At 47.2% G+C, this 24,123-nt stretch overlaps 1 protein-coding gene across 1 annotated transcript; it reads left to right on the top strand.

Moving 5' to 3' along the window:
• Positions 1–1,412: 1,412 nt before the first annotated feature.
• LOC121009388 (zinc finger FYVE domain-containing protein 1-like) lies at positions 1,413–22,619 on the top strand. Its single transcript, XM_040442476.1, has 11 exons — positions 1,413–1,601; positions 12,237–12,741; positions 12,835–13,052; positions 14,774–14,880; positions 16,066–16,174; positions 16,507–16,604; positions 18,402–18,519; positions 18,866–19,036; positions 19,116–19,293; positions 19,546–19,653; positions 21,885–22,619. Exons 1-11 carry the CDS (start codon positions 1,494–1,496, stop codon positions 22,115–22,117), a joined length of 1,953 nt encoding a protein of 650 aa, XP_040298410.1. The 5' UTR covers positions 1,413–1,493; the 3' UTR covers positions 22,118–22,619.
• The last annotated feature ends 1,504 nt before the right edge of the window (positions 22,620–24,123 follow it).

The raw sequence follows: 24,123 nt of genomic DNA, 5'->3' as shown, positions 1-24,123 counted from the left end.
TTCATTAAACTTCCACCTGTCCTAACCAGTCCACAGGGGCAGAATACCCCATTTGTGCCACTGGTTAGGACGTAAGGGAAATATCGGGTCATTTATCAAACTGGTGAAAAGTCGAACTGGCTTAGTTGCCCATAGCAACCAATCAGATTCCTCCTTTCATTTCTGACAGCTCCTTTGGAAAATGAAAGGTGGAATCTGATTGGTTGCTATGGGCAACTAGGCCAGTTCTACTTTACACCAGTTTGATAAATGACCCCAATAGTGTAAGTCTCATAGACACCAGTGCTAGTGCATTGGGGTCTAGGAGAGAAGCAATCTTATGATTGCTTGTTCAAGTTCTATAAAGAACTATAAAAAGGTGTAAAAAATATAAATGTTTTTAAAAATATATAAAAAATGTAAAAATTCAAATCACCCCCTATCCCCAAAATCAAAATAAACAATAAAAAAAATAAAAATTGTGGGCAACGCAACATGCGAAAACGCCCATACTATTAAAATCTAAAAATATTTTTCCCATACGGCAAAAAAGTGGAATAAAAAGTGATGAAAAAGTCATATACACACCCCAAAATGGTATTAATGAAAAGTACAGACTGCCCCGCAAAAAATGAGCCCTCAAACATCTCACACATCGTACATATAACTAAAAAAGTTATAGGGGTCAGAATATGGCAATGAAAAGAAAAAAAATATATTTTTAAGGTTTTTATTTTTTTCAGTATTAAAACACAAAAAAACGACATAAATGTGGCATTGCCATAATCGTACTAACCTGGAGAATAAAAGTAACAGGTCATTTTTTCGCAAATAGGGATCGCCGTAAAAACAAAATCCATAAAACCAGAATTGGCAGAATTGCATTTTCTTCCAATTCCACCCAATTTGGATTTTTTTTCCAGCGCCCCATTCCACCGTAATGCAATATCTAATGGTGGAATTAAAAAGTGCAACTGGAAAAACAAGCCTGCATACGGCTATGTGGACAGAAAAAGAAAAAAGTCACGGTTCTGGGAAGGCGGGGAGTGAAAAATGAAAAGCGGTCACAGGCGTGATGTTTATTTGCGTCATGTGATGGATCCGGCTGTTTTTTTTGTTGTTTAGTTTTTTCTCTGTGAATGAAACAGAAAAAACAACCCGAACAGATGTGAGGTGTCCATTGGGTTCTGCCGCGGTGTCCGTCATTTTGTCGAAAAAAAATGATCAATCCAGTGCTAAAAAGACAGACACCTCTGTGGAACGTGACGGATGAGGGCAATGGGGTCCGTCGTGCTATGGCTCTGGCACTGTGTTGTGGCTTCTGTTTAGAAAACGCTGGTGTGAACAGATTCCAATTGCACCAGAGGCGGAAGCTTGCTGCAGTAACGCGGCCTGTCCTCTAGGTGGCGCTGCCGAGCTCCGCCATGGTTTGTAAACACTGAAAGTGAAAGTACACGGTAAAATGTCTGCTGCTTGTAGCAGGTAGGTGGTCACGTCTGCTCCTGGCCTGGACCATGTCTGCCAACCTCCTGGAGCATCCCCTGACCACGAAGAGTGACCAGCCGGAGGAGGAGGAGGAGGAGGTCAGCTTCTTATTGGTGGACGACAACGAGAACCTGCAGGTAGGAGGCGAGATCAGTGCGGGCATGGAATACATACAGTCCGGGCTATAGAGGACAGAGCACATAGTGCCCCCCGGTGTATTCCTGTACCAGTGTGTGCCACTGTGCCATCCATACCTCCCACAGAGCCCCTAGTGCCTTCAATACACCACAGTACAAGCCACAGAGCCTCCCAATGCCACTATACCACCCGCAGAACCCCCCCAGTGCCAGTCACAGTGCCACTATACCACCCGCAGAACCCCCCCAGTGCCAGTCACAGTGCCACTATACCACTCACAGAGCCCCCCCAGTGCTACTATACCACACACAGAGCCCCCCAGTGCCACTATAGTAACATAGTACATAAGGCCGAAAAAAGACATTTGTCCATCCAGTTCGGCCTGTCATCCTACAAGTTGATCCAGAGGAAGGCAAAAAAAAAACCTGTGAGGTAGAAGCCAATTTTCCTCACTTTAGGGGAATAAAAAATTCCTTCCCGACTCCAATCAGGCAATCAGAATAACTCCCTGGATCAACGACCCCTCTCTAGTAGCTATAGCCTGTAATATTATTACACTCCAGAAATACATCCAGGCCCCTCTTGAATTCCTTTATTGTACTCCCCATCACCACCTCCTCAGGCAGAGAGTTCCATAGTCTCACTGCTCTTACCGTAAAGAATCCTCTTCTATGTTTGTGTACAAACCTTCTTTCCTCCAGACAGAGGATGTCCCCTCGTCACAGTCACAGTCCTGGGGATAAATAGCTGATGGGATAGATCTCTGTACTGCCCCCTGATATATTTATACATAGTAATTAGATCTCCCCTCAGTCGTCTTTTTTCTAACGTGAATAACCCTAATTTTGATAATCTTTCAGGGTACTGTAGTTGCCCCATTCCAGTTATTACTTTAGTTGCCCTCCTCTGGACCCTCTCCAGCTCTGCTATGTCTGCCTTGTTTACAGGAGCCCAGAACTGTACACAGTACTCCATGTGTGGTCTGACTAGTGATTTGTAAAGTAGTAGGAATATGTTCTCATCACGGGCATCTATGCCCCTTTTGATGCAACCCATTATCTTATTGGCCTTGGCAGCAGCTGCCTGACACTGGTTTTTGCTGTTTAGTTTGCTGTTTATTAAAATTCCTAGATCCTTTTCCATGTCAGTGTTACCGAGTGTTTTACCATTTAGTATGTACGGGTGACTTGCATTATTCCTTCCCATGTGCATAACTTTACATTTCTCAGTGTTAGGCCTCTTTCACACTTGCGTTGTCCGGATCCGGCGTGTACTCCACTTGCCGGAATTACACGCCGGATCCGGAAAAACGCAAGTGTACTGAAAGCATTTGAAGACGGAACCGTCTTCCAAATGCGTTCAGTGTTACTATGGCACCCAGGACGCTATTAAAGTCCTGGTTGCCATAGTAGGAGCGGGGAGCGGGGGAGCAGTATACTTACAGTCCGTGCGGCTCCCGGGGCGCTCCAGAATGACGTCAGAGCGCCCCATGCGCATGGATGACGTGATCCATGTGATCACATGATCCATGCGCTTGGGGCGCCCTGACGTCACTCTGGAGCGCCCGGGGAGCCGCACGGACGGTAAGTACACTGCTCCCCCGCTCCCCGCTCCTACTATGGCAACCAGGACTTTAGCGTCCCGGCAGCCATGGTAACCACTCTGAAAAAGCTAAATGTCGGCTCCGGCAATGCGCCAAAACGACGTATAGCTTAAGGCCGGATCCGGATCAATGCCTTTCAATGGGCATTAATTCCGGATCCGGCCTTGCGGCAAGTGTTCCGGATTTTTGGCCGGAGCAAAAAGCGCAGCATGCTGCGGTATTTTCTCCGGCCAAAAAACGTTCCGTTCCGGAACTGAAGACATCCTGATGCATCCTGAACGGATTACTCTCCATTCAGAATGCATTAGGATAATCCTGATCAGGATTCTTCCGGCATAGAGCCCCGACGACGGAACTCTATGCCGGAAGACAAGAACGCAAGTGTGAAAGAGCCCTTAAACCTCATCTGCCACTTATCTGCCCAAGCCTCTAATCTATCCAGATCCCTCTGTAGTAGTATACTGTCCTCTTCAGTGTTAATTACTTTACACAGTTTAGTGTCATCTGCGAAAATTGATATTTTACTATGCAAGCCTTCTACAAGATCATTAATAAATATATTGAAGAGAATAGGGCCCAATACTGACCCCTGAGGTACTCCACTAGTGACAGTGACCCAATCTGAGTATGTACCGTTAATAACCACCCTCTGTTTTCTATCATTGAGCCAGTTACTTACCCACTTACAGACGTTTTCTCCGAGTCCGAGCATTCTCATTTTATATACTAACCTTTTATGAGGTACAGTGTCAAATGCTTTGGAGAAGTCCAGATACACGACATCCATTGATTCGCCGCTGTCAAGTCTAGTACTTACCTCCTCATAGAAACTGATTAAATTAGTTTGACATGACCGATCCCTCACGAAGCCATGCGGATATGGCGTTATTTGCTTATTTCCGTTAAGATGCTCTAACATAGCATCTCTCAGAAAACCTTCAAACAGTTTACCCACAACAGATGTTAAACTTACCGGCCTATAGTTTCCAGGCTCTGTTTTTGGACCCTTTTTGAATATTGGCACCACATTTGCTATGCGCCAATCCTGTGGGACATTCCCTGTCAGTATAGAATCTGCAAATATCAGAAATAAGGGTCTGGCTATGACATTACTTAATTCCCTTAGGATACGGGGGTGTATGCCATCCGGTCCTGGCGATTTGTCTATTTTGATCTTTTTAAGTCGCTGTTGTACTTCTTCCTGGGTCAGACAGGACACTTTTAATGGCGAATTTATTTCAGCATTCAGCATTTCATCTGACAGTTTATTTTCCTCAGTGAATACATTGGAGAGAAAAATATTTAACAGCTTTGCTTTCTCCTCGTCGCTCTCTGCGACTCCCCCCTCATTACTCTTTAAAGGGCCGACACCTTCAGATTTATACTTTTTAACATTTATATAATTGAAGAACATTTTAGGGTTAGTTTTACTCTCTTTGGCAATTAATCTCTCGGTCTCTAGTTTGGCCGCTTTTATTTGTTTTTTACATGTTCTGTTTTTTTCCTTATAGTTTTTCAGTGCTTCCGTGCTACCCTCCTGTTTTAGTGTTTTATATGCTTTCTTTTTGTCATTTATTGCTTTCTTTACAGTTCTGTTTATCCACATTGGTTTCTTTTTGTTCCTTAACCTTTTATTCCCATACGGTATGTACCTCTCACAATGAGATTTTAGGATGTTTTTAAAGATATCCCATTTTGTGGATGTATTTTTATTTTTGAGGACTTTGTCCCAGTTAGTTAGGCCTATGGCCTCTCTTAGTTGGCTAAATTTAGCTTTTTTGAAGTTTGGTATTTTTGTTCCTCCCTGTAGAAACGCTCTTTTGAATGATAATTGGAAGGTTATTACTTTATGGTCACTATTTCCCAGGTGTCCCCCAACCTGCACGTCTGATGTTCTGTCAGGCCTTTTGGTTAATACTAAGTCCAGTATGGCCGTCCCTCTAGTCGGGTCCTGAACCAGTTGGGAGAGGTAATTGTCTTTGGTTATTGCCAAGAACCTGTTTCCTTTATGAGATATACAGGTTTCAGTTTCCCAGTCTATATCTGGGTAGTTGAAGTCCCCCATAATAACCACCTCATTATGATTTGCCGCCTTGTCTATCTCGTTTACTAGTAGATTTTCTGTGGACTCTGGTATATTAAGTGGTTTATAGTAAACTCCTATTAGTAATTTATTGTTGTTTTTAGCTCCATGTATCTCTACCCACAGTGACTCCACATGTTCATGTCCCTCACTTATATCTTCACGGAGTGTGGGCTTTAGACAAGATTTTACATAAAGGCAGACCCCTCCCCCTCTCCGGTTTTGACGATCCTTTCTGAACAGACTGTAACCTTGTACATTAACTGCCCAGTCATAGCTATCATCCAGCCATGTCTCAGTTATTCCCACTATGTCATAGTCCTCCTCAAACATCACTAATTCCAGTTCACCAGTTTTATTAGTCAGGCTTCTGGCATTAGTATACATACATATGAGAGGTTTATGTATATTTTTTACCCTACACCTTTTCCTTCTGAACTGTTCTAGTCCATCCTTCCATTCCTCCCCCAGTCCCACTACCTTGCCCCCGGTCTCTATCTGCACTATCTTCCCCTTCTATAGTGTAATTACCCTCCCCCCCAGTCCCTAGTTTAAACACTCCTCCAACCTTCTAGCCATCTTTCTCCCCAGCACAGCTGCCCCTTCCCCATTGAGGTGCAGCCCGTCCCTACGATAGAGCCTGTAGCCGATAGAGAAGTCGGCCCAGTTCTCCAGGAACCCAAACCCCTCCTTCCTACACCAGTTCTTGAGCCACTTGTTAATCTCCCTAATCTCCCGCTGCCTTTCTTGTGTAGCCCGTGGTACCGGTAGTATTTCGGAAAATACTACCTTTGAGGTCCTTGCCCTAAGCTTTTGCCCTAAATCCCTGAAATCATTTTTAAGGACTCTCCACCTACCCCTAACTTTGTCATTGGTTCCGATATGGACCATGACCGCTGGATCTTCTCCAGCCCCTCCCAGTAATCTGTCAACCCGATCCGCGATATGTCGAACTCTAGCGCCAGGAAGACAGCACACTGTTCGGCGATCACGGTCTTTGTGACAGATTTCCCTATCTGTTCCCCTAATAATTGAGTCTCCCACTACCAGCACCTGTCTGGCCTGCCCTGCTCTCCTGGTTCCCTGCTTACCGGAGCTGACATTCCCCTGACTGGCAGAGGAAGTGTCCGGCTGCGGCAGTGCCGTCCCTGGACTGACATCCCCCTCATCTGCCAAACGTGCAAACTTGTTGGGGTGTGTCAGATCAGGGCTAGCCTCCCTGGCACTCTTCCCTCTACCCCGCTTTCTAACTGTTACCCAGCTAGCTACCTCACTTTCCTCAGCCTCCTCTCTGTCACCCTCTCCCTCATCTACCCCAAAGAGTGCTTGCTCGGTGAGAAGCAAACTTTTTTGCAAATTGTCAATGCCTCTCAGTGTTGCAACTTGCCCATTTAGAGACTCGATTAGCGATTCCAAACGGGTAATTTGCTCACATCTTGAACAAAGAAATTCGCCCTGGAACGGCTGTTCCAGGACTGCATACATCATGCAAGATGTGCACTGGACTGCGTTGTCAATTGTGCAACACATACTAAATGGGGATTACACCACAAAAGCAAAAAATACAATACAATGTAGTAATAAGATACAGGCTAATTGCAGTCCCCCACTGAAGTCCCTGAATCTAAAGTCACTTAATCTTAAGTCACACACTTAATCAACCACGCGTCGCGGTCAAACTCGCGTTATATATCTGCTTATATTAATATAAATGCAGCTCACTGCACCAGCCTGGTTTGCTTCCCCTCTGGAATCAAAAAGGCTGTGCTGTTCTTACTGCTGAGTTTTTAAAGTCTCCTAATTAGACAGCCACACCCACAGAGCCCCCCACACCCACAGAGCCCCCCCCTATACAACCCACAGAGCCCCCCAGTGCCAGTCACAGTGCCACTATACTACCTGAAGAGCCCCCCAGTGCCACTATACCACGCACAGATCCTCCTAGTGCCACTATACTACCCATAGAGCCCCCAATGCCAGTCACAGTGCCACTATACCATTTACAGAGCCCCCTAGTGCCACTGTACCACCTGCAGAGCCCCCCAGTGCCACTATACCAACCACAGAGCCACCCAGTACCACTATACCACCCACAAAACCCCCTAGTGCCACTATACCACCTGCAGAGCCCCCCAATGCCACTATACCAACCACAGAGCCACCCAGCACCACTATACCACCCGCAGAGTCCCCTAGTGCCACTATACCACCCACAGAGCCCCCCCCAGAGCCAGTCACAGTGCCACTATAGCACTCACAGATCCCCCCAGTGCCACTATACCACCACAGATCCCCCCCAGTGCCACTATACCACCCGCAGAGCCCCCTACCCGTGCCACTATACCACTCACAGATCCCCCCAGTGCCACTATACCACCCACAGAGCCCCCCAGTACCACTATACCACCCGCAGAGCCCCCCAGTGCCACTATACCACCCCAGTGCCAGCCACTATACCACCCACAGAACCCCCAGTGCCAGTCACAGTGCCACTATACCACCCGCAGAGCCCCCTAGTGTCATTATACCACCCACAGAGCCCCCCAGTGCCAGTCACAGTGCCACTATACCACCCACAGAGCCCACCCAGTGCCACTATACCACTCACAGATTCCCCCAGTGCCACTATACCACCCACAGAGCCCCCTATGCCAGTCACAGTGCCACTATACCACCTGCAGAGCCCCCCAGTGCCACTATACCACCTGCAGAGCCCCCCAGTGCCAGTCACAGTGCCACTATACTACCCGCAGAACCCCCCCCAGTGCCACTATACCACACACAGAGCCCCCCAGTGCCACTATACAACCCACAGAGCCCCCCAGTGCCAGTGCCACTATACCACCTGAAGAGCCCCCCTAGTGCCACTGTACCACTCACAGATCCCCCTAGTGCCACTGTACCACCTGCAGAGCCCCCCAGTGCCACTGTACCACCTGCAGAGCCCCCCAGTGCCACTGTACCACCTGCAGAGCCCCCCAGTGCCACTGTACCACCTGCAGAGCCCCCCAGTGCCACTATACCACCTGCAGAGCCACCCAGTACCACTATACCACCCACAAAACCCCCTAGTGCCACTATACCACCCACAGAGCCCCCCAGTGCCAGTGACAGTGCCACTATACCACTCACAGATCCCCCCCAGTGACACTATACCACCCGCAGGGCCCCCTACCTGTGCCACTATACCACTCACAGATCCCCCCAGTGCCACTATACAATCCACAGGGTCCCCCAGTGCCAGTCACAGTGCCACTATACCACCTGAAGAGCCCCCCCAGTGCCACTATACCACTCACAGATCCCCCCCAGTGCCACTATACCACTCACAGATCCCCCCCAGTGCCACTATACCACTCACAGATCCCCCCCAGTGCCACTATACCACTCACAGATCCCCCCAGTGCCACTATACCACTCACAGATCCCCCCCAGTGCCACTATACCACCCGCAGAACCCCCTACCCGTGCCACTATACCACTCACAGATCCCCCCAGTGCCACTATACCACCCCAGTGCCAGCCACAATGCCACTATACCACCCACAGAACCCCCAGTGCCAGTCACAGTGCCACTATACCACCCGCAGAGCCCCCTACCCGTGCCACTATACCACTCACAGATCCCCCCAGTGCCACTATACCACCCACAGAGCCCCCCAGTACCACTATACCACCCGCAGAGCCCCCCAGTGCCACTATACCACCCCAGTGCCAGCCACTATACCACCCACAGAACCCCCAGTGCCAGTCACAGTGCCACTATACCACCCGCAGAGCCCCCTAGTGTCATTATACCACCCACAGAGCCCCCCAGTGCCAGTCACAGTGCCACTATACCACCCACAGAGCCCACCCAGTGCCACTATACCACTCACAGATTCCCCCAGTGCCACTATACCACCCACAGAGCCCCCTATGCCAGTCACAGTGCCACTATACCACCTGCAGAGCCCCCCAGTGCCACTATACCACCTGCAGAGCCCCCCAGTGCCAGTCACAGTGCCACTATACTACCCGCAGAACCCCCCCCAGTGCCACTATACCACACACAGAGCCCCCCAGTGCCACTATACAACCCACAGAGCCCCCCAGTGCCAGTGCCACTATACCACCTGAAGAGCCCCCCTAGTGCCACTGTACCACTCACAGATCCCCCTAGTGCCACTGTACCACCTGCAGAGCCCCCCAGTGCCACTGTACCACCTGCAGAGCCCCCCAGTGCCACTGTACCACCTGCAGAGCCCCCCAGTGCCACTGTACCACCTGCAGAGCCCCCCCAGTGCCACTATACCACCTGCAGAGCCACCCAGTACCACTATACCACCCACAAAACCCCCTAGTGCCACTATACCACCCACAGAGCCCCCCAGTGCCAGTGACAGTGCCACTATACCACTCACAGATCCCCCCCAGTGACACTATACCACCCGCAGGGCCCCCTACCTGTGCCACTATACCACTCACAGATCCCCCCAGTGCCACTATACAATCCACAGGGTCCCCCAGTGCCAGTCACAGTGCCACTATACCACCTGAAGAGCCCCCCCAGTGCCACTATACCACTCACAGATCCCCCCCAGTGCCACTATACCACTCACAGATCCCCCCCAGTGCCACTATACCACTCACAGATCCCCCCCAGTGCCACTATACCACTCACAGATCCCCCCAGTCCCACTATACCACTCACAGATCCCCCCCAGTGCCACTATACCACCCGCAGAACCCCCTACCCGTGCCACTATACCACTCACAGATCCCCCCAGTGCCACTATACCACCCCAGTGCCAGCCACAATGCCACTATACCACCCACAGAACCCCCAGTGCCAGTCACAGTGCCACTATACCACCCGCAGAGCCCCTTAGTGCCACTATACCACCCACAGAGCCCCCCAGAGCCAGTCACAGTGCCACTATACCACTCACAGATCCCCCCAGTGCCACTATACCACTCACAGATCCCCCCCAGTGCCACTATACCACCCGCAGAGCCCCATACCCGTGCCACTATACCACTCACAGATCCCCCCCAGTGCCACTATACCACCCACAGAGCCCCCCAGTGCCACTATACCACCCCAATGCCAGCCACAATGCCACTATACCACCCACAGAGCCCCCAATGCCAGTCACAGTGCCACTATACTATTCACAGAGCCAGACCCGTAGAGCCCCCCAGTACCACTGTACCACCTGCAGAGCCCCCTAGTGCCACTATAGCAACCACAGAGCCACCCAGTTCCAGTCACAGTGCCACTATACCACTCACAGATCCCCCAGTGCCACTATACCACCTACACAGCCCCCCAGTGCCACTATACCACCCACAGAGCCCCCAGTGCAGCTACAGTGCCACTATCCCACCCGCAGAGCCCCCAAGTGCCACTATACCACTCCCAGAGCCCCCCAATGTCTGCCATATACTCCCAGTAACAGCCACAGAGCCCATCAGTGCCAGCTATAGTGTCCCTACAGCAGCCACAGTGCCCTCCGTGCCTTCCATATACCCCAGTAACAGCCATGGAGTGCCCACTGCCAGTCAAAGTGCCATGTGTGGTGTGTTCTCCTTTCACATCGGATTCCCGTTCTTCAATTAAGAGTGGGTCCCCTACCTATAGGACATTTATGGCATATCCTATTAAAATGCTATAAATGTCCAGATAGGACAACCCCTTTAAGATGGGATTCACAGGTCGAGCATGCACATTGCTGCACCGTCCATCTGTATGGGAGACCCATGGGTGGAACGCCACGCCAATTTCATAGTTATCCCCTATCCACCGGATAAGGAGGGTACCCCTTTAAGTCTTTGGCGATGCAGAAGTCTTAGAAAAAAGGAATATAAAGGTGTATTAGAAATATAAATCAGCAGAGAAATATAGTTCAGGAGTGCGCACTGAGAACATCTGGAAGTGTGTCATGGAGAAAATAGGGCAGATTACTTTTGTCTTCTTCGCCCTTCACAGCTCACATTTAGGATATTGGTTATTTTTATTCTTGAGACTCATTTGGACTGAGCCTGGGGAAAACCATCTGGGTTCAGTGCAATCCCAGTGAGTAAATGCACTGATTAACAATGAGTCCGGAACGTCTGCTTATCTAGACCACAATGTCCTGACATGGAGAGCTAGACTGTAAGCTCAGCTGAGCATTCGGAGACTTCCCATCAGAACAGAAATGCTATTCACAGGCGCGTTTAGTATAATGAAAAAATGCATTACTTAAAGGGATTATCCAAAGTCTAACACATGCCCGCCAATGCCCGGTTCCCTCATATAGATTATACTTACCTGCTCCCCGGCACCCGCGTCGCTCCTGATCCCTGCATGGCCGCCACTGCATCTCCCCGACGCGTGGATTAAAACATCCGGGGGGGGGGGGGGGTTCAGCCAATAGCAGGCCACGCCAGGGAGCTATCCTCAGGATAGGTCATCAATATCAGATCGGCAGGGGTCTGACACCCGGCACCCCCGCCGATCAGCTGTTTGAAGAGAAGGCAGGCACTGTGCCAGCGCTGTCGTCTCCTAACTTTTGGATCTGCAGCGGTGAGCAGGTGTAATTACACCCAAGCCGTCCCATTCATTTCAATGGTACGGATCGCTGTATAGCTGGCACGGCACCCGCCTTCTCTTCAAACAGCTGATCGGCGGGGGTGCTGGGTGTCGGACCCCTGCCGATATGATATTGATGACCTATCCCGAGGATAGGTCATCAATAAATATAACTTGGACAACCCCTTTAATGGCACATGGTTGGTGGGTGCCCTATTGCGTTACAGCCCAGAAGCTTCATGTTAAACCTCCACCATCAACAGATATGTTGAATTACAAGAACCAGAAATGCAGACTGCCATCCTTTAGAAACATCGGATCCATCAACAGCACTTCTTGCTCTGTTTTCCATGTTTCCTGTAATCAGAACGTTTTACGTTTCTGTCTTTCAGGTGAAAGATGTTCCAGAGCTCATTACCAAACTCGGGTGTAGTCCACAAGAGCCAGTTAAAGTTCTCAGTATTTTTGGCAACACCGGAGATGGGAAGTCCCACACACTCAACCATATGTTTTTTGGAGGTGTCGAGGTCTTCAGAACCTCCCCTTCTCAGGATTCTTGTACCATAGGGGTGTGGGCTGCCTACTACCCATCCTTGTCTCTGGTCCTGCTGGACACTGAAGGTCTTCTTGGGGCAACTGACAAGCAGAACCAGAGGCTACGTCTTCTTCTGAAGGTCCTTGCTGTGTCAGACCTGGTGATATATAGAACACGGGCAGAGAGGTTACACAATGATATGTTCCAGTTTCTTGGGAATGCTTCCAAGGCTTACTTGAAGTTCTTTACCCCGGAACTGAAAGCGTTATCAAGTCGCTGTGGTCTGGAAGTCACCTTGTCCAGTCTTGGACCAGCACTTCTTATTTTCCAAGAGACTTTACGGACAAATCTGCTTGGTCATGGTGAGAAACTTCTGTTGTATGTTGGAGATACCATATTTGTAGTTTATAATGCTGATGTTAAATATGTGTACCTTGTTTTCTGATATTCCACAGGGAGTAAAATCCACGGACAAGCAGAGATCGATCTTCTAAAGAGATTCCATGATCTCGGGACCCCTCCAGAGGCCTTTAGTTCAATACAGTACGTGGGAACAAAGACTGTTGTCCCTCCTACAGATTTCTCCCAATTAAAAGAGACCGTGAAGAAGCAGGTGTTGGATACATCCACTCGTTCCTCCAGGCCACTGGCCCACGTGTTCACAGCTTTACAGGTATGATGCACGTACATCCTAAGGGTACTTTCACACTAGCGTTATTCTTTTCCGGCATAGAGTTCCGTCAAAAGGGCTTAATGCCGGAAAACAACTGATCAGGCATATCCCAATGCATTCTGAACGGATAGAAATCCGTTCAGTTTGCATCAGTATGCCTTCCATTCAGTCACTGTCAGGCGTTTTGGCCGGACATAATACCGCAGCATGCTGCGGTATTATGTCCGGCCAAAATACCTGATCAGTCGCCGGAATGCCGGATCCGGCATTAATTCCCATTGACTTGCATTTGCGCCGAATCTGGCATTGCAAAACAACTGAAGGACGGATCCGTCCTTCCGGTTTGCGCATGCGCAGACCGGGAAAACTGTGAAAAAGACTGCAGGACGCATGACAAGCGGAGAGACGGATCCGTTCTTGCAATGCCTGCCGGATCACACTAACGCTAGTGTGAAAGTACCCTTACCTTTTCAGGACGGAGAATATACCGCAGCATGCTGTGGTATTTTCTCAGTCCAAAATTCCAGAACACTTGCCGGAATGCCGTCCGGCATTATTTTCCATTGAAATGCATTAATGCCGGATCTGGCCTCAAGTTTCCCGGCAAAACTGATCAGTTTTTGCGGTCTGCGCATGCTCAGAACTTTAAAAATGTGAAAAAGATAAATACCGGATCCGTTTTTCCGGATGACACCGGAGAGATGGATCCAGCATTTCAATGCATTTGCATCCGGATCCGTCTGACAAATGCCATCCGTTTGCATACGTATTGCCGGCGATGGAACTGCTTACCGGAATCCTCTAACGCAAGTGTGAAAGTACCCTAACATGTCCTCCTTTGCAACCATTTGTTATAATCCATCTAAAAAATAAAATAAAAAAGAACCAATTCTGCAAATAGTATTGATTAAAATTCTACCACTTGTGTTTACAGCTCCTCTGCAGAACTGTGTTTCCATGGTTACAGACTACATACAAGCCATGTGTAGTCTGATAGTGTAGTCATGCTTCTTGCCGACATACATTTGGTAGGACCCGGCCCCATGAGGCATCGTATTCTTACACAGAAGCCATATGACTCTGGGAGAATAAAAGAAATATGTGTTGTCCTTCCATACAGAATAAAAAGGCATGCACTTGTATGGCCATGCACAGAGCCATTCATTCAAAGCAAGTAGAGATTTTAAAAATGTGGTGAATTGTGGAACACAAAGACAGAAAGGGGTTATCTGAAGTCTCAAAGACCCCCCCACGCCCCCCCCCTTCAATGCCAGGGTCCCCATCGGATGTTTTGATCCGAGTGACGGGGAGCTGCAGCGGCGGCCGTGCAGGGATCCGGAGCGACTCGGGTGCCGCGGAGCTGGAAAGTATAATGTATACGAGGGGCCCGGGCATTGGTGGGGAATCTTTTAGACATAGGATAACCCCTTTAAAGGGTTTGTGCCAAGTTTGTAGTGTAACCTCTATTCAGGATGGGGGTCCTTTCCCTACTCATATGAATGGAAAGGCGGGCAAGCATGTACACTGACGCTCCATTCATTTCTATAAAAACTGCCAGAGATTTTTGAGCGCTGTACTTGTCTGCCACTCCATTCATTTGATCAGCTGGTGTCAGACCCCCGCAGATTTGAAACTGATGACCTATCCTGAGGACAACCCCTTTAAATCTTGGTACACCCTTTTTTTTCTAATAGTGTAACGCCTGTGTTTTTTCCTTTCAGAGTCTAAGCGAGCGCTTCTCAGGGGATATCCCAGACGAGCAGGTTCATATCACCTCCTTCTTCCCAGACGAATACTTCACCTGTTCCCTGCGTTGTCTGAGCTGCCGGTAATTCTGTGCTTCACAGATATGTATTTTGAATAAAGATTATTAGGAGACAGTCTTCAATGGTGTTTTCTCACAACTGACATTTATCACCTATCCACAGGATAAGGGCTCATGCACACGACCGCATGCCCTCCGAGACATACAGTCCCGTGAGCGGGCCATATGTCCCGGAGCGGCATACATCGTGCGCACGGGAGCACACAGCATCATAGGTTACAGGTTATTGTCCCGCACTCATAATATCATATGATGACAATAGTCCCGCAGGCGGCCCGATGCGCACAGTATCATAGTAACCTATGATGCTGTGCGCTCCCGTGCACACGATGTATGCCGCTTTGGGACATATGGGCCTGCTCACGGACAGTATGTCTCGGAGGGCATACGGTCGTGTGCATGAGCCCTAAGTGATACATGTCTGACTGCTGGGACACCCACAATCACTAGAATGGTGGTCCTGAACCCCTCCCCTGTTCCTCCAGTTTAGAATGGTGGTCACACATGCATCCTGCTGCTCCCTTCTGAGCACTATACTCTGCTATATCCGTTAGGGATAAGTTGATGATTGTGTCTTAACCAGAAGAGCTTGCACTCCGTTTTCACAAGGATACAGTATAGATCATAGCCTAAAACTGGGACTACAGTTAAACACCCATTACTAGCACTAGGCCATTCTATGGCAGCAGTGGAACAAACCTGCCTTCTATGGGGATGTTCCAGCGTCTTGTGAAGGCTTTAGCCAGTAGGCTTGATGCAGTGAACTTGCTAGGCTATGTGCTGGAAGGGGAGCAAAGTAGATATTCACTGATAACTCATTTAATTGCGATTCAAAGTCCATATTTAACCCTAACCATTCTTACGTGGAGAGTCCGTGCTGTAGGTTAATTATTTCTTAAAGGGATAGTCCACCTTTTAGATATTGATGACCTTTTCTCTGGAGAGGTCATCAATATTAGATCAGTGGGGTCCGACACTGCCCCCAAATCATCTTTTTGCAGCTCCAGAAACATAACAGTGGACTGAGGCGGAAGCAGAAGGCTTTTTCCACTGTGTGTTAGCCGTGCCAGCAGACTGGAACTCACTCCTTGCAGTTTAAGACAATACCATTAGCATTACATTTGTGAGGTGGATGATTTTGCGGTGTTGTTGCCTCCTTTGTAAATATATATTATTTCTAACCAACAGGTCTCGATGCAAGAACAGGATGAACCATCTGAAGGATGGCGTTCCCCACCAAGCAGATGGTTTGTGCCAATATGCCCATGAATATAACAACAAAGCTTTGATATGCAGGGTAAGTGCGAGGGATGAGCAGTAATAGAATAGGAACATTGTGAGGGGCATTCATCAAAAATGCATTAAAAGGTCACAAATTATGGCGCATGGCTATAATTTGAGACTTTTTGAGCTCCTCACCATTTTTCTAAAGAGGGCTTCCCTCGGCCGCTGGATTTACTATAACTTTTGCCAGAAACTGTCGTTGGTTATAGCTCAAGTCTACGCCAGCCCCTAGCTGGATTAGATTTAAGTCTCTAGCGCACAAAGTGCCAGAGATGCCCCTAATTTATAAAGAGGCGTCGGTTTCTTTAAAATAAATGAATCATAAGTTCTGTCTCTTTCTCACAGCGATGTTATGAGAGTGGACGAGAGATGCTGGTCATCCCAAGGACTGTGGCATCCACAGACAGCCCCTGGTTCGGTTTGGCAAAATACGCCTGGTCTGGGTATGTTGACGTTTTCAAAATTAGTCACCAGTGAAGCTCCGTCTCAAATTTGGCTCACTAACGCAGGGTTATGGCATTTTTAGGCATTTTTTTTCTCAGAATTTCAACTCCCCTGATAATGAACAATGCCAAACATTTGTAATGCACTTTTCTCACAGGGACTCAGTGCAGGAATATCTGTGGCTGAGGCGACTCCCTGGGAAGTCAGTGGCTGCCATATAGGTGCTCCACCCCAACACACAACGCACACTGGGGTCAATTTTGTAGGAAGCCAATTTGCCTATTGTATCTTTTTGGAGTGTGATAGGAAAACTGAGTACCCAGAGGAAACCCACTCAAACACGGGGAGAACATACAGTACAGACCAAAAGTTTGGACACACCTTCTCATTCAAAGAGTTTTCTTTATTTTCATGACTATGAAAATTGTAGATTCACACTGAAGGCATCAAAACTATGAATTAACACATGTGGAATTATATACATAACAAACAAGTGTGAAACAACTGAAAATATGTCATATTCTAGGTTCTTCAAAGTAGCCACCTTTTGCTTTGATTACTGCTTTGCACACTCTTGGCATTCTCTTGATGAGCTTCAAGAGGTAGTCCCCTGAAATGGTTTTCACTTCACAGGTGTGCCCTGTCAGGTTTAATAAGTGGGATTTCTTGCCTTATAAAGGGGGTTGGGACCATCAGTTGCGTTGAGGAGAAGTCAGGTGGATACACAGCTGATAGTCCTACTCAATAGACTGTTAGAATTTGTATTATGGCAAGAAAAAAGCAGCTAAGTAAAGAAAAACGAGTGGCCATCATTACTTTAAGAAGTGAAGGTCAGTCAGTCAGCCGAAAAATTGGGAAAACTTTGAAAGTAAGGGCTATTTGACCATGAAGGAGAGTGATGGGGTGCTGCGCCAGATGACCTTGCCTCCACAGTCACCGGACCTGAACCCAATGGAGATGGTTTGGGGTGAGCTGGACCGCAGAGTGAAGGCAAAAGGGCCAACAAGTGCTAAGCATCTCTGGGAACTCCTTCAAGACTGTTGGAAGTCCATTTCAGGGGACTACCTCTTGAAGCTAATCAAGAGAATGCCAAGAGTGTGCAAAGCAGTAATCAAAGCAAAAGGTGGCTACTTTGAAGAACCTAGAATATGACATATTTTCAGTTGTTTCACACTTGTTTGTTATGTATATAATTCCACATGTGTTAATTCATAGTTTTGATGCCTTCATAGTCATGAAAATAAAGAAAACTCTTTGAATGAGAAGGTGTGTCCAAACTTTTGGTCTGTACTGTATAAACTCCATGCAGATGTTGTCCCTGATTAGATTCAAAGGACCCCAGCGCTGTAAGACACCAGTGCTAACCACTGAGCCACCGTGCTGGCCCATAATACCGCCATAGAATGCACAAATAATAGGCAGTAGCAAAAAAGTAGTCCCTTATAGAGCCCCCATACTACCACCATAGAGTTCAGTAATGATAAGCAGTATCAAAATTATACTCCTTTATAGCGCTCACATAATAATGCCATATAGTGCCAAAATACTAAACAGTATCATAATACTGTCATTTACTTTTATAGCAAATAATGTCACCAAACCTGCTAAATAATACTGTGTGACTTTAGTTTTCCCCTGAGGTTCCACCCCTTAGGAGGCCCTCTAGTGAACAATACCCTGTGCTATTGCCCACTTTGCTGACCCCGCCGCTAAGGCTGACCCTTTCAGCCAGCCCATGAGGCTAACCAATAAAGCACTTTGCTGTCATAAAATGGTCTCATAACTCTTCTCTTCAGGTATGTTCTTGAATGTCGGGTGTGTGGGATAATTTACCGCAGTCGACAGTATTGGTACGGAAATCAAGAACCAGATGGATCAGTTGTTCGTCAGGAGATTCGACACGTCTGGTCTGAGGTACTTGCAAATATTGATTCATGCAGTATTGTCTAATACGTAGCAGGGTAAATGCAGTTAGGAATGCCCAAAGTGCGCATCGTCATGTGTGGTGATGTTGTTCACTGTCCTGCTGCGTTGGGAAGTCCAGATGAGGGTGCGAACAGTCTGCCAACGATCCTCCTGCAGTCAAGATCACTGAGAGCTCCCTAGTTTAATCTTAAAGGCATCATGGAGGTGCCTGTAAAGTGCACGTGTCTCATGACAAGCCTGGCCGCCTTAGCTCTATGTCCCTTGTCACTTAAGTGCTTGTTAACCATCACCCAGGAATTGATTCACTTCTGTGTTTCTGTATACTTTTCTGCAGAATGACTCCTGCTCTTTGGACCAACACAACGCAGCCCAGCGAGTATTGGACGGGGTGACTCTCGTCATTCAGTCCGTGAATGAGTACAGTTCTGGGCCCACCCGTGCAGTCACTTCCTGGGTAACTGACCGTGTGGCTCCTTCTTATTGGCGACCCAATGCAGAGATTACAGTAAGTTACAATCACACTAGGTGTTGGGGTTTACTCACCTCTCCCATATTTATTCATTTTACCTGTCATCCTCCTACAGGAGTGTCACGGGTGCAAGAACATCTTTCAGGAGGCTGAGCGGAAACATCATTGCCGAGCGTGTGGAGAGGGCTTCTGCCATAACTGCTCCAATCAGAAAATGCCTGTTCCTGAGAGGGGCTGGGGACCGTCGCCTGTACGCGTCTGTAAGAAGTGTCACAGTAAAGGGCCTGGAAAAGGTGAGAGGTAGAGAGAACTGTAGGACCCCATTCTGCAAACTGAGGCAGGCACATAAAGGAGGACACTAAGCTTGCAGAATGGGATTGGGGCCCTCTGTTCTACTGTTTATTGGGGCCCCAGAGTAGTCCAACACTAAGATTTCCAATGGGAATAATGGTTCCCCCGTCACACTTCCATGGTCACTCTCTGTACAAGTAAATGCGAGATGTAAAAACCGCAAAGTGACGCGATGTTTTTGATTGTACCCACAGGTCTCCAGACAGTGAAAGATGATGGGAGTAATCTCTTACCTCGCAAAGTGACTGAGATGGCTCAGAGCTCGCTGAACATGGTGTCATCTGTCATAGACTTTCCTCTGCGTAATGTTCTTTTCTTTTTTCATGTTTAGTCTAATTTTATTAAGTTTTGAAGGAACACTCCAGGTGAGACTTCAACTCTGTTATGCTTAAGCTACTTTCACATTAGCGTTTTTCTTTTCCGGCTTACAGTTCCGTCACAGGGGCTCTATACCGGAAAAGAACTGATCAGGCATATCCCCATGCCTTTTGAATAGAGAGCAATCCGTTCAGGATGCATCAGGATGTCTTCAGTTCAGTCTTTTTGACTGATCAGGCAAAAGAGAAAACCGTAGCATGCTACGGTTTTATCTCCGGCGAAAAGAACTGAAGACTTGCCTGAATGCCGGCATTTTTTTCCATAGGAATGTATTAGTGCCGGATCCGTCCTTCCGGTCTGCGCATGCGCAGACATTTAAAAATGAGAAAAAAATAAATACCAGATCCGTTTTGCCTGATGACACCGGAAAAACTGATCCAGTATTGCAATGCATTTTTCTGACTGATCAGGCATTTTTCTGACTGATCAGTCTGAAAAATGCCTGATCAGTCAGAAAAAATGACATGCGTTTGCATACAGTTTGCCTGATCAGGCAGGCAGTTCAGGCAACGGAATCAAACAACGCAAGTGTAAACCCTTAGTGCCCGGCCAAACAGAGCAAAGCCATGACACAGAGATGTAAAGAATTGTTGTGTCAAATCCTGGTAAACTTTGACCAGATAGTCAGAGATGTGCCGGGTTTATCACAGTGGCTCACAAGGTATGATACATTTAGTCTATGTTTCTAGACATGTTAAGGCCCCTTTACACTGCCCGATGAAGCTGACAATTGTTGGGAAGGAAGCGTTCCATCCTGACAATTGCCTGCTCGTCAGTGGAGGAGACTGCTGTACTTACATGCAGCGATCTCCTCCACAGTATAGGGAGGAGCGCTTGTTAATGCCATCGCTCATCCCCATACAGAATCATTGTTTAGACAAGTATGATCTGCTGCCCACAAACAATAACTTTAGGTGACTGCACCAATGATCTATTATGATTGATCATACCTTTAAATGTCTAGATTATCCCTAACGTGTGTTCATAAGAATTAAAAATTTTGGGGCAGTGTGGGGGGCATTCAAGTCACGTCCATCCCCTCAGTGCCAGAATTGTGGCACATTTAGCTTACTAAATCTCTCACCAATTATATCTTCTTAGTAGCCATGAAAGTAAGAGGAGTGATAAGTTTGAAAATGTAGGTGCCTGTAGTTGCTGTTTAGACACCTTTAGGGCTGTTGAACACAAGCGACTCCATTGCGGAAATCACACTCCATGTGTGAGTGTGAACCTCCGTTCTGGACTTGCAGGGGAGCACGGCATTATCATGATTTGTAATGTATGTGCCTCTGCTTCACCTTACTGATACAGGATCATAGTGACATAAAGCTGTCAGTATGATTCTGTAGTAGTAAGGTCAAGCAGAGGCACACAGCATTATAAATCATGATAATGCTGTGCTCCCCTGCAAGTCCAGAAAGGATGATCAAGCTCACACACGGAATGGACTCGCTCGTGTGAAACAGCCCTTAGGGTTTGTCCAGGAAATGCTAAATGGTCTGTGTTTTTGTTTTTGTTTTTTTTCCAGAAACTGCGCAACTCTAGTACATTGGATTGGCTGTGTCTGATATTGCAGCTCAGCATCATTCACTGGAAAGGGGATTAGCTGCAATACCAAAAGCAGCCATGGACAAGCATGGCGCTGTTTCTGGGGGGAAAAAGCAGACCCTTTTTCCTAATTCTGAACAATCCCTTTAAAGCAAATCTGCCATGTGATTTCTGCTTCCGTATCTGAGATCAGCATATGATAGAGGGAGAGGAGCTGAGCTCTGTGATATATAGGTTTATATGATTTGGAGCAGGATTTCTGAGTAAAAAGCAGATTTACTCCTGACAGGACTCCTAGGAAAGATGGTGAAAGTTCAGCTATTGACGGTCTTCTCTGTACATGAACTGATACATGGAGAGCTGTCAATCATCATATGTGGGTGGGGAAAGCAGGACTCTTAATGTCTATCCTAGGAGTCCTTTTTTGCTCAGAAATCCTGCTCCAAATCATATAAACCTATATATCCCAGAGCTCACATTCACTCTCTTTGTCACATCCTGCTCTCAGATAGGGCAGCAAAAACGAGGTTCTTTTTTAACACTTTTACCATAGTATTTTCTAAGGTATCATTGAATTCATCTCATTGTTCTCTCTTACAATTTACAGATTTTGTGAAGGCAGCGGCACGCCCCAGTTACTGGGTATCAGACCAAGAGATCACCCAATGCCATGGGTGCAAAAAAACATTCACACCTACGATGTCACGACATCACTGCCGGGCTTGTGGTCAGGGTTTCTGCCAAGTGTGCTCTGATTTTCAGCGGCCTGTCCCTTCTCGTGGGTGGTATCATCCTGTCCGGGTGTGCCAGAGTTGTAACATTAAGAAGGAGGAACTGTAAAGCCAAATATGTCTCGATCCATTGTGGTGGCTGATGGGTGCACCAGGTGGAAGAGCTCACTAGAGACTTATATAGACTATACCTATAGTGGATATCTGGAGTAATCGCCTGCTATGGCACAATAACGGAATACCACTATGCAAAGTGGGTCTGGAACATAAACTTGATTAATTCATCTCTTTCAGGAATATTCATGTGATCTTCAGACTGGAATCATGTTCACTAGATCATTGAATAGTGGAACTTAGTGTAAACCATTGAAAGGGCATCTGTCAGCAGTTTTGTACCTATGACACTGGCTGACCTGTTACATGTGCGCTTGGCAGCTGAAGGCATCTGTGTTGGTCCCATGTTCATATGTGCCCGCATTGCTGAGAAAAATGATGTTTTAATGTATGCAAATGACCCTCTAGGAGCAACAGGGGCGTTGTCATTACACCTAGAGGCTATGTCCTCTCTGCAACTGCTGGACACTCTTACCTTTGACAGGATCAGGCAGTGTAAGGGTTCATTCACACGTCAGTTTTTTCTTTCCTGATCTGTTCCGTTTTTTGCGGAACAGATCTGGACCAGATCTGGACCCATTCATTTTCAATGGGTCCTGGAAAAAATCGGACCACACAATGTGTGCTGTCCGTTTCCGTTGTTCCGTTCCGCATGTCCGTTTAAATATAAAACATGTCCTATTCTTTTCCGCAAAATTCGGATCCTGGTACAATACAAAGTCAATGGATCCGCAAAAAACGGAAGACATTCGGATGTCATTACGTATGTCATCCGTTTTATGCGGATTCCGTTCCTGGAAATTACATTGAATTTTTTTTTTTTTCAAAGAAATCCAAACAACTTTATTTGCTTATTGAAATTTATACATGTTTCCGTTTTTTGCGGATCCGCAAAAAACGGATGACATACGGAAACATTTTCAGGAACAACGGATCCGCAAAAAACGGACCGAAAATCGGGATATAGAAAAATACTGACGTGTGAATGTAGCCTAAGTGTCATAAAGACTGGTCCTGTCAATCAAAGTGCAGAGGGCGCAGCAGCTGCAGAGAGAGCAGAGCCTCTAGGTGTAAGGGTAACGCCCCCGTTGCTCCTAGGGGTTAATTTGCATGTATTAAACCATCATTTTTCTCAGCAATGCGGACACATATGAACATGGGACCAACACAGATGCCTTCAGCTGCCAAAAGCACATGCATCAAGTCAGCCAATAAAATCTGCTGACAGATGCCCTTTAAATATAGACACTAACTAACTATCTATGCAATGGGAGGTAGACTTAACACAGAGCATGTGCTGTATACCTACCACACAAAGCCCCAGAAGACAAGGATGTACTTACCATAGAGGCAAACCATGCAGTTGCTAAGGAGCCCTTAGAGAGAGAGGCCTAACCCTGGTTGATCCCAACCCCTGAGGTTGTGGAAAAGGAAATAACCACTAGGCCCTACTGTCCCGGGTGCCAAAACCCTGCACCATAATGGGGGGTCCATTTAGATCTTTGCTATGGGATTCCCTATGTCACTGACAGGAGGCCAGTCGCAGGAGAGAAAAGGGAAAGATGGTCTTCAGCATTCTCGGGCCCAAGGACAGGACAAAGTCTATGCGTGACCTACAAGGATCCATTACTAATTATAATCATTCTTTTATTTTAACTTGGTTTGTATGACCATAATTAATTTTTTAATAATTGCAGCTCAGGTTCTCCGTAGGCTCTAACCTGTAGAAAGTCTGTCTTGGCTCATCTCCTTCATAGTGGTCAATGAATACAGAGACTTATGGAGAAAATCGTTTTCTGTACTTGGGGTGAAGCTTCTGAAATGTTGGCACTTTATATGAGATTACAGTGTAAGATTAATCGGTCTAATGTAGAAAGGCATCATTAAGCATTCACAATTATATATAGGTGTAAACTATCTAAAAGTATCATCATGCATATGTGTAGGGCATGGCCACCACTGTGTTGTACCGATCCTAAATGATGTGGTCACAGTTCTGCT

The sequence above is a fragment of the Bufo bufo genome, chromosome 8 (assembly GCF_905171765.1).
Source record: "Bufo bufo chromosome 8, aBufBuf1.1, whole genome shotgun sequence".
Lineage (NCBI taxonomy): Eukaryota > Metazoa > Chordata > Amphibia > Anura > Bufonidae > Bufo > Bufo bufo.
This window is presented reverse-complemented; position numbering and strand designations above follow the sequence as displayed.

Excerpts from the sequence above, each read along its gene's own strand:
- LOC121009388 (XM_040442476.1), top strand. The coding sequence starts at position 1,494 with ATGTCTGCCAACCTCCTGGAGCATCCCCTGACCACGAAGAGTGACCAG. Across the intron at positions 1,602-12,236 it reads ACGACAACGAGAACCTGCAG|GTGAAAGATGTTCCAGAGCT; the intron begins GTAGGAGGCGAG and ends TCTGTCTTTCAG. Across the intron at positions 16,175-16,506 it reads ACAAAGCTTTGATATGCAGG|CGATGTTATGAGAGTGGACG; the intron begins GTAAGTGCGAGG and ends TCTTTCTCACAG.